General features: G+C 49.9%; 1 protein-coding gene across 2 annotated transcripts in view; it reads right to left on the reverse strand.

The window, feature by feature from the left end:
- GUK1 (guanylate kinase 1) overlaps positions 1-11,297 on the reverse strand; it is a 31,393-nt gene extending 20,096 nt beyond the window's left edge. Inside the window, exons 1-3 of one of the 2 annotated variants that reach the window (XM_019529460.1) lie at positions 11,195-11,280; positions 6,338-6,495; positions 5,895-6,052 (exon numbers count right to left, since the gene is read on the reverse strand). In XM_019529460.1, coding sequence (XP_019385005.1) covers positions 5,895-5,925 — 31 coding nt within the window. In that variant the 5' untranslated portion in view covers positions 5,926-6,052; positions 6,338-6,495; positions 11,195-11,280. Of the gene's footprint in view, positions 1-5,894; positions 6,053-6,337; positions 6,496-11,194 lie in introns of both variants that reach the window. The other variant, XM_019529452.1, reaches the window with a different exon arrangement.
- Positions 11,298-11,333: the final 36 nt, after the last annotated feature.

Raw genomic sequence — 11,333 nt, forward strand, 5'->3', positions numbered from 1 at the left:
TGCTTTCTGCCTGAACATCACAGACAGCATAGCAATGCTTTTTATTACGACAGAGAAATGGTTTGCTATTCCATACAGAATCACAGAGAAGCAGGGCTGGAAGGGACCTCCAGATATCACCTAGTCCAACCCCCTGCCAGAGGCAGGATCACCCTTATCCAAACTATCTCGTACAAATCCATCATCTAACCCCTTAGTAAAACTACCATCAACCCTGATACAACACAAGACATAACACCCTACCTTGCTGTAGGTAAAGCAGGGGAATCACAGAAGCCAACATCCTGCTTCTATAAAAGATTGTTAATAAATGCTCAAGAGATCCCAGGTAAAGGGCCATGCACCTGCTACAGAGGAAGGCAAGGGCTCCCCGTAGCCCAATCTGACCAGGAGGTAAACTCCTTCCTGACCCCAAATACGATGATCAGTCTGACCCTGAGTGGAAAGGCCAAGGCCAAGACCCTCTAGCCAGGATCCTCCAACTTTAAGTCCCAGCAGAAGCACTGACACAGCCCAGTCAAAATCCCTAGTCTTGGCTGCATCCAGCACCTCTGGGGAAGGCTTAAAAACACCCTGACACAAGTAGCAGAAAGGGGAGGAGGGGGCAGTCCAAGCCCAGAAGCCTGGGAAAGGACAGTAGAAGATATGCATCACCACACCTAGATCATCCCCAGCCAGTGGCTGTCCAACCCTCCTCAAGCACCTTGTGATGGTAAGTCCACAACCTCCTTAGGCATGTATCTATTCCACTGCCTTCCTGTGCTAATGGCGAAAAAGTGTTTCCTGCTATCCAGTCCAAACCTACTTCCCTGCAACCTCAAGCCACTGGATATTTAATTCGCCAGGGTGGGGTACAGCAGTGCAATGGACCTGCTGGGTCATCAAGTCCAGTCCCTGTGATCACAAGCGACCATGTAGCATAAGTCCTTCCATAAACCGACTGAGCTGCATCTTAAAAGCAGCGAGATGTTTTGTCCTCCCTGCTCTGATCTGCTGCTTTGCTCTTTGTCCCAGCACCTGGCCACTTTGATGCTGAGAAACTCCCTTTTGGTCTCCAGCCTGAATTAATGAGTGGTCTATTTATACCTATTTGTTCTTGTGCCACCACTGTCCTTCAGCTTACACGGCTCTGTCCCTCCCTTGACATTTACTGCCCTAAGCTACTTTGGGACAGGGATCATAGATTTTTTTCAGCCTTTGCTTTCCTAGACTGACTAAGTCAAGCTCCTTGAGTCTCCTCTAAAAAAGTTAGCCCCTTCCTTCCCTTAGATGCCCTTCTCTGCACCCATTCAAATTCATATTTTGTGTTCAAAGGTGACTAGGATTACATGCAGTATCTCACCAGGCTCTTGTCCAAGGTACCCATGGAAATACAACCTAGGATCATACATAACTTTTCCACAATCACACTACACTGGTAGGTTCATAGTCTTCCTGTGATTAACTAGGAGGCCTCAGTCATTTCCCATCAAGAAGCTCCAAGGTTAAAGAAAGTATCTTTTAATTCATCCTGAATACCTGACCTTGCCTTCTGCGCTACTGAGTGCCAGCCCTTATCTTCAAAGTCATCCAGTTCTTCCTATATGAGAAACCAAACCTTTTTCATATGGATAAAAGCTCTGAACCTTTTCTTAATTGCAGCACAGTCTGACTGCTTGTATTGGGCTCATTAACGAAAATATTAAAACAAGATTGATGACAGGTCCTTCAAGAACTCCCCTAGAAACCTCCCTCCTGCCTGATGCTTCCCCTCCTGGCACATCTCTTTGCTGGTTCCTTACTCACCTTAATACCTTTTTTTCCTATGCCATATCTTCTCCAGCTTAACTCTTTAATTCCCCATATCAAATGCTTTACTGATGGCAGACAGAGGAGATGGTTTAAATTTCTTTTGTCTGATAAATCAGGTTTTCCCCCTAAAATAAATTCAAGTTAGTTGGGTATGATCCACCTTTGGTGACCTCATACTACATTTTATCCTATTTTCCACTGACCAACAGGATATTGATTATTTTTCTCAACATAATCTGTTCCAAACCCTGCCAAATTTCCAAGATCAGACCAACGGGCCTGCAAATGCACAGATCACTTAATTCTCCTTCAATACACCTCCTTTTGTTCATGACCAAAGTAGAAGCATTTCCTATCCCATACCCTCATCCCCATTATCCATCCTGTGCCACTACATTCAACATCATCATCATCTCTACTGAAAACCAGGGCAAACTATTCATTTCAGTTTGGGGGGTTACAATAATGGTGTTTGAATCAGAAAATGCACCCCCAATAATGAAACAAACTCCAGCATTGTAACCATTTGAGGACAGGAAAAAAAATCATTTAGAGTTTATGAGATTTTTTTTTCTCCTAGAAAAAACAATGATGAAAAAGCCCTTGTTTCAGGGACCCCAAGCTGTTCTGTCCATTTGAAGGTCAGGCTGTGTATTTCAATGTCACACAAAGGTATCACACACACAGTGACAACAGATTGAGAGAGGACCTGCTCAGGAACTGTCTGACTTAAAAAAAAAAAAAAAAAATATATATATATAAAATAAACTGATTCTTTTATTTCAGGGATGTCAAACTTATCTGGGCCCATAGGCCAGATGGGGGTCACTGGGCTGGTCTGCAGGATGGATCAGGACAGACCCCCTATGCAGTATGTAGGCTGGATCTAGCACTGCAATCCAGGGGGTCAGGCTGGGTGTAGACCACACATGGTACCCACTGGATTGGCAGTGGAATTGCATTGGGTCCAGCCATCGCACATGTGGCGCTCCACCAGACCTGCCCTGTGCGCTGGCTCCAGCACAGCCCAATTCAGACCAGTCCTGGAACCAGTGTGCTGAGCCAGTCCAGCATGGGTGTCATATGCAGTACATGCCCCAGACCGAGCCCCAGCACGTGGCACCAGGCCCAACTCAATGCATGCAGCTAGGGCTGGTGCATGCCCCATGCAGTGTGCGGGGTTGGTCCAGAGTCCTGTGGACTGAATCATATGGCTCCACGGGCTGAATCCAGCCTGAAAGCCATATATTTGACACCCTGACTTATTCTAAATCAACACTTTACAGAGGAACATGTACCACTTTCACCAAGGGAACAGCTGGTCAAAAAAAAAAAAAAAAAAAAATCAGTTAGTGGGGGGAGAAAGACCTCACCCACACTAAAATAGTCAATAGTTTACTAGGGAGAGATTTATGAGACCAACATCTGCAGGAGATAAGTGTTAGTCTCTTTTGTAGGCCAGTCAATGAATGCAGGAAGAGACTGTGTGAATGGCCCAAGACGACCTGGGGAAATGCAAGAGGACACCCAGAAGTCTTGATTCCCCAGCGGCTTTGCAGATCGCTGAAAGAGCACACCTTCCCAATGGCCATGGTCACGCTGTGTTTTCCAAACTTCACCCCTCTCTTCAGGTGCTGGAACTGCAATAGGGCCAGGCCCACATCCCTACTCACATTGTGAGGCCGTTGTGAAGGATCCTCAGCTGCCCTAGAGGTCACAGTAAGACCGGTTCATGACCAGCATAACTGAAACTCAGTGGTATCCAGCTTCAAAAGGGAAAAATAACCGCAGTCAGATCAGAGAGTCATCTCCCACTCAGCCGAGACACAGAACAGCATGAAGGTGGCAGCCCAAGACTCAAGGGGAGGCTGAATCTAAAGCAGGGGAAATCCAAGATCTGTGAGACTGTTGCAAGCATCCTTAATTCGATATTAGTAGTATAGTGGGCTTCTCAGATCCTGCATCTTCTTAACAGCCATCCCCATCAACCTGACCTCTATCACACAGGCTCCTGTGGTTCTTCAGATTTAAAGCTGGTTGACGTATATTAACTCGTGCCTAGGGGTGTGGGTAGAATTGCTCCCAACCATATACGCTCAGCGTTTCTGCCCAGGCTCCTTTTAACAAGTTGAAAGCCAAGCCTGCTTATTTGTAGCCAACCCTTAAGACTCATCTACAGCTTGCTTAGCTCAGCCACTCCTGCTTCACCAGTTACCCCGAGCTCAGGTCCTCTCCCCTTGTACCTGCGGTTAAGGAAAGACAAGTCGCAACTAAAAAGCAAAAGAAGAAATAATTTCACACTTGGGAAGTCTGCAGCATCAAGCATTCGGGTCTCTCCCTCCTGAAACAAGCCAATCCCCTAGAAAATGTACTGCTGCTAACATATACAATTAGCTTCACAAGCTCAGACTCATGAAATGGCCGACTTTATTCTGCAATGAGACCTACGGCATCACCTTGCTACAAAGTGCCATCTCTCCTGGGCAGTTTATACTGCATTTCTACCAGGGCTTTTATGCCCAAGTAAACTGGATGACCCAGCTTGGCTGGGATCAAAAGTTATTCTGGCTGGGAGATTACTTTATGAGGAGAGATGGACCCGTCCCTGCTCCTTTGTCAAAAGCCACAATGCTTTACACTTGAAGGCTGCACAGTGCCTAGCCCAGGGCAGCTCTGAACAGTCACAGTTTCCAATCTGAGTTTTCACAAGGGGGGTTAGACCACTCTAATTATTGTGAATCTGGCATCACTACTTGGCAGGTACTTGCGTGCATGCATGCACGCACACACTCCCCAACCTCTGACTCCTGACCAAACACACGATTTGACTTTTCTATGAACAACACTGGCCCCAAAAATCAAGAATGTTTTTTTGAAGGGTCTCCCCCAGGCTTTTTGCCAGCTTAATACATTCAATACAAGAACAAAAAGGGCCTCAAAGGAGCCTGCTGAGATTGGAACATCTTGTTTCATGGAAACCAGTTGGGTCAAGTCCCGATGCGCATCGGACTGAGTCCTTCTCTGCAACTGGGACTTTTGAAGATGTGTATTTGCTGCACAAATATTTTATACATTAAGCAGCAGCATAAATGTGTGTGTACCTCCTACACAGCCAATGAACGTTCCCTGGGCATCCAAGCTGGCTTCTCTTGGTAGGGAACCCTAATGTCTCATTGATTTCAGGGGGAAGGCGCCAGCATAGATGGCCAGCCAGAAGACAGGCACAGAAAGAGTTAAATGCAATAAGAATATGCTGAGAAAGATGAAAGAGTTAAATGCGATAAGCCCCGATTAGCCAGATGGCTTAGAGATGATAAAACTACTTGAGAGGAAGGACAGGAAAGGTTCCCTGGATCAGACACCTTTAACCTCCTTTCCTGTTATTAAGATGTTCTCTATAAATGCTTCACTCCCAGCCTATGAAGACTTCAGATAACCGGCGGGCCAAACTTCAACCTCTGGCTGAGGAAAGGCAGCAAAAGATAGCTCCATGATGCAGGAGGCAGGCTCTCTGCAGGTCTGGCCTTACAAGGGGTTATAGTGTTAAGACACGGTGACTTCTCTTCAGGCAGAAGGAGCAAAACTGACCATTTCTGACCTCAGCTGGGTCAGACCCTGATCTGGTCTCAACAGAAGTTTTCCCAAGATACATTCAGGGATTAATAGATCTTAATACACTCCTGACACCTTCGCACCTCCTATTTCACCATCTTCCACTGTTAACTGGGACGTGATTGTAATGGTTTTTGGCTGCTACACCTCAATCAAGTGGAGAGATGAGCCACTGCCTCAGGTCCCACGAGTGCTTGGAACAGCAGCTTTCAAGAGACATTCAGCATGGGAGGGCAGCCCTACAATTCACAAAATAATGGGCTTCGAGTCCATCCTGGGTTCTCTCAACTTGGCCGTAAGTGTCTGCATGTGATCCAGGAGACACTGCACCCGCTCCTAGTTCCTGGACCACTACAATGTTTCATCCGTGCCAAAGACCTCCAGTCATTCGATCTTTCCCAGTGCCTAACACACAAGATCCTGGATCAGTCCGATCGCTGCATCTTCCACCTACTCAACTTGGCTGTGCTGGGATCACTCTGACCACTTACCTGCCAGAGCTGCTTTCTTGTTCCCTTGCATCTGCTGCTCCGTCTGCCTGGCAGCGTAGAGAATTCGCCTCGGATGAGATCAGGCTTTTGGTAAGTTTTTGGCTCCCAGAGCACTGCCCAGTACAAGAGCAGAGCTGTGCAGCGCCTTGGAGAGCTCTCTGCAAAGGGGAAGTGTCAAAAGTGCCATCTCCTTCCAACCACCAGCATGGCTGAAAGGGGATGTGAATGGGGCAGACCCACACAGCTGTCCTGTGACTGGTGCTGGTCTGGCCTAACATAGGATCCTAGGACAGTAGGGCTGGAAGGGACATCTGGAGGTCCTCTGGTCCAGGCCCCGGGTCGAGGCTTCCCCAACTAAACCAGGCCATACTAGTCCTCATGTCACCTATTTAAAACTACACCAAGCCCATTGCACAATTATGAGACCCCAAAAGTGCCCTAACCTGCCACAGATGAAGCAGAGGGATGAGGGCTCTCAGTCTCCCACTGCTGCAAGGGTTGCTACAAAGCATTCAAGAGATCCTTCTTGCTGAGTATCTTTTGGCAGGTGGCTGGAAAAGTTGGGTAGATAGAAGATGCAGCGGTCAGACTGATCTGGGATCTGGAGCGTGTTAAGCATGGGAAAAGGAAGAGGGTCATGTCCCCTGCTGCAGAGAAAGCCATGCAGTTATTCCCTGTATATACACACAACAGAGAAGAGCAGACCAGCAAGCTAGTGGCAACGGAGACCAGTCCCAGCTCCTCCACTCTCAGGTGACACCATGTTTAAGTCACTGCTGTCACAGCTATACCCCCAACAGGTACCAAGCAGGTGTGGAGAGAAGTGCCCAAGGGCAGTGAAGTGCTTAGGACTTTACAGGGGTCCGTCCATAGGACAGCTTTCTCCTTTAGCGATATGGGAAGGGCAACCTGGCTCTACGCTACAAGCTTGCAGCGTGTTTTAACAACAAGCTGTTTCTCTGCACTTTCATCCACGTGTTCCTAAGGCTCGGGAAAAAAAGCCAGCTGGCAACATGCCACAAGGAAGCTAAGATTTCTGCTATACATCTGCATGGAAAGCATGCAATAAGGAAAGGGCTCATCAACACCGGGCTGAAAAGGAAATTCACCCAGGCACTGCAGTCAGCTGACTGCAGCAAGTTTCTGATGGGATCCTTGGGATCCTCACATTTAGCCACAGGGAAGGACTGAAATTCAGGGGCTGTTTGGCCCCTGGCAAGGCCAGGGCTGGCACGTGCACTCACAGCCATATAAGTAGCTGCAAATGGACAGTCACATGCTGCACTCCCAGCAAGGGACTGCAGTAACTGAGTATTTCCTGCCTCCACTGTTTCTACCCTGCTCTTAATCCAAAGAGGTAGAAAATAATCCCTTCCCCTCAACTCAAATAAGAGAGGCACAGAAGCGCTCGTCAAATCTCCCACTGGCTGCTTTGAACTGACATCACGGGAAGGGTCTTTGGCACATTTCTCCTTCAAAGCAGCTTATTAAAATGTTAATTAATCCTTTGAACACCTCTAGGCTGCAGGCATTCATTATGATTATGATTAAACAGGGGAAAGTGCAGCAGAAAGGAAGCGGCGCTTGGGAAGTGTCAGCTCTGGATGAAGGCTCAGCGACGCAGGCCTTGGAAAGCCTTGTCTGAACTAGATGCTTGAGCTGAGTGAACTAAAATTGGTTCAGGAAGCATCTGAGTTCAGCTGGTACAGCCTCCCAATGAGCAAACTCAGAGATTCACATGCTGCCAGTGCAGCAGGAGCAGCATTATACTCTAGCCCGGGATGCTCAACCCCTGGCCTGCAGACCAAATCTAGCCCATAAGGCTCCCATGGGTCAGGAAATATGGCAGCAGGGCAGCAGTGGCAATTAACAACAACAACAATCCCCTGCCCCCCCCACACACAATACATGGCTGGATCCGACTTGTGGATGGACCAAGCACCTCCCATCTGGCCCATGGTGGGGCAGGAGGGGAAAGATGGGTACCACTGATTTAGCCTGATCAGTCATCTGCAGGCAGCAAGTCCACTCTGAATTTATTCCTGCTTGCACTAGAACAGATCTTTTTAGAGAGGGAAAAATCATCCAGAACAACCAAAGGGGAACTAACTGCAGAGAGATAGTTCCTATGACTCATTCCGCTCACTCGCCAGTCCTCATCATTGACCAAGACGTAGACCACAGGAACCAAGCACTGGTTCCCACTGCATCTGGCTGAAAGCACGCAGTCTCCATATGGGTCCCCACCATCGCCATGCTTTGAGACATATCTACTACCCTGCATCTCACTGATTTCGTGAGTGCCACGCCAGTGCTGCGCTGTTCTCGTTTCTCAGGGCTTGTCTGCCTTACAAACAGCAGAGATGAAGGGAAATGAAGAAGTCTGGGCACAGAAAACATGCAAATCTTTTGCAGGTCTGGTTTAGATACCCAGATACTTCATTGTTATATGTGGCCATTCAGGACAAGCATTTAACAGATGATCAACACCCCTACTTCCTCACGTACATAGGCAATCCAGGCAATCCCAACCCCATCCCAGCAATCCCCTCCTTGGCTTTGACCCTCAGCTCTCCCCGTCATTCAATCAGCCTGGTGCCAAGCCAGACATGGGAAAGAAGGGAAAAGTCAAGGGGAAAGCACTGAGAAAACATCTGAATACAGCTCAATGCAACAGAAAAACACCTGATACACCTTCAAGCAAAGGCCAGTGTAGTCCCCTACCTGCCTTTCTACCTACCACTGCTAGCAGCCCCTCCACTCAAAATGGATGGGGACCTGCAGAGACCGCCCGAGACAAGGGGTCACAGATTCACAGAAGTTTAGGGCTAGAAGAGACCTTGTGAGATCATTGGGCAGGAAAGACTGCCAGGCTCAAATAACCCCAGCATGCTGTGTGTCCATCTACACTGTGACAGCAGAAAGCTCAGCCCTGGTGCTGAGTCAGTAAACCCTGGCCACCCAACTCCACTCAACTTCCAAAATGAAGTAGCATCCTGCTCCAGACCTGGTTTCCAGCGTGAGCAAGAATCTCAGGGCACCCTCAGTATGCTGGGGAGTCCTGGACTCCCCTCACCCCTTTTTCCTGTGCTGGGTGTGTCATTACATTCCTCCTCACAGATACTCCAATCCCAGAAGTGGTTCATCCTGAACCGGGATTAGTACGAGAGAGAAGCAGATTAGGAAGGGCAGTCTGAAGGGAGTTAAGAAGCAGTGATAATCACACCCAATGCTAATAAGGTGGTCACAGGTCATGGCTTGGTTTCCCTGCTCCCTACGTGCAAGTGGCCACAAGACCCTTAACTCAGAGAAATGGGCGGAAATACGGAAATTTGAATCTGAAGCGTGTGCCTTCATGTGGAGGAGTTTATACATGTGGGAGTGTAGACAGGTTCTGCAGGGCTCTGTGCCTTCTCTGCTGTATGCAGCTGCTCTTGGTAACATTGCCCAATTGATAATACCCCCAAAAACTGGTGTAGAGTTCAGAGGAACTTGCTTCAGCTTCTCTTGTACTTCTCTGGAGTCATCCCGGGTGTAACAAGAGCATTCCCACAGGCCCTTTTCCATAGTGGATGCATGTGGAGCAGGGGTAGCAGCACTGATTGCCTCAGTGCTGCCGAAGAACAGCAAAACTAACACTCAGCCACTGCCCTCCCTGCCCTGCTAAACCAACAGAAGCAGGGAGTGGCTCTGTGGGCTCTCCAAGGCTGGCACCAGCTGGAGGGGCTGAGTCACTACTGAAAGGAAAGAAAAAGTTTTCTGAAGGCTCATTGCAGCGCTGTTACCAGAGGGCAATGGGTCATGATGCAAAGGGCGCTTGCTATGGCTGAGAGCTGAGATGGAGGAGGTGGTGGGGTGAGCTGTTCTGTCCCTGCACCGAGCTGCCTGCATGTTTTGGGGATGCACTCAAACTCACCTGCAGAGAGTTTGCACACAGACAACACAAACAGTCACCATTTGCTGTCGCTGGATAAAAACCCAGCAGCCCCAAACATGTTGGTCTCTAAACACTGAACTATGCCAAGGGACCCATCTTTGAAGCACATGTTAGGAAAGAGCTTGCCATTCAGATACCTCGCTTGGTAAATAATTAAGCAGCTCCAGCTGTGCTCAGACAAGCACAAATGCAAATGTCATCTAGGGAAGGAGGCTGCTCAGGTGTGCTCTAGAGGGGAGAGAGGCATCCGATAGGAAAGGAGGGCTGGAAGGGACCCTCAGAGACCAGACAGTCCACACTCAAGGCAGGATCATCCCTGACTAGAAAAACATGTGGCTGACCTGGTTTACAGGCTGGATCCAATAAGTTCCCCACTGCTTGAATGACAACGAACCCAAGACAGACGGTCTTTGTGCAGGGCTAAACAGAATCAGGTGGTTTCACTTTTAATCAAGAAGGCAAAGAAGAGCCCACACCAGGTCTGAGCTTACAGAGTAGCATCTCCCCTGCAGCAAGACCCATTGCTGGCTGGAGACTTTTGCCCCTAAACCACCAGAGACGTCCCCAGGGCAAGAGGTACGATGTGCACTAACTGCTGTCTTCCAGATGAGATGCAAAGCAAAGTCCCGATCTTTGGAAATTAAAAGATCCCATGAAGCTCTTTTTGCAGCGCAGAGGCCACGTGGGCACCTCCTCACCACTTCCCTCGCTCACCGCAGCAGCCTCCAATTGCTGCGGGGTTTCCGTTGTGTGCAGCGAACAGCAGCCAGGCTTCCTGCCAGGGGCTGCCCAAAACGGCCGGAGCTGGGGGTGCCGCAGCCTGGGAGCATGGCACTGCCTTTCGCAAGCCAGCGGGCAACCCCAGAGCAGGGCGCGGCAGCCAGGCCCTGTAACAGATGAAGTGGGGGGGCTGCCACACCCCCGCCAGAGCCTGGTGCAGCCCCGTCCATCCCCCCCTCGTCCCCAACACACAGCGCACAGCCGCCTACGGGGGTCCCCGGGGGGGGGCAAGGAAAGAGATGGGGGGGACACACCGTGAGGACAAAATAAAAGGATCTTGTGACAGATCAGGGGTGGCACCTGCACAAGAGAGCAGGGAAGACCAAGGGGGTGGGCAGGAGACCTCAGGACTGGGAGGGGCTGGCCTGGGAGAAGGGGGGGGCACTGGGAGGGGCTGGACTAGACACTCCAGGACTGGGCGAACTGGGAGGGGCTGGCCTGGGGGCACTGGGAAGGACCGGGCTAGAGACCTCAAGACTGGGAGGGGCGGGCCTGGGAGAAGTGGGAGCACTGGGAGAAGTGAGGGCACTAGGAGAGACTGGACTAGAGACCCCAAGACCGGGAGGGCGGGGCCGTCACTCACCCGTGGCCAGGGCGCAGCCCAGCGGCCGCCGCCAGCTCATGGGCGCCACCGGCGCGGAGCCGGGATCCCCGGGGAAGCCCCGCCCCGCGCCGCGTCATCCGGCCCCGACACCCACCTCCTGTTCACGTCATCACCCCGC

The sequence above is a fragment of the Crocodylus porosus genome, unplaced genomic scaffold (genome assembly GCF_001723895.1).
Source record: "Crocodylus porosus isolate Cpor-Errol unplaced genomic scaffold, CroPor_comp1, whole genome shotgun sequence".
Taxonomy (NCBI): domain Eukaryota; kingdom Metazoa; phylum Chordata; order Crocodylia; family Crocodylidae; genus Crocodylus; species Crocodylus porosus.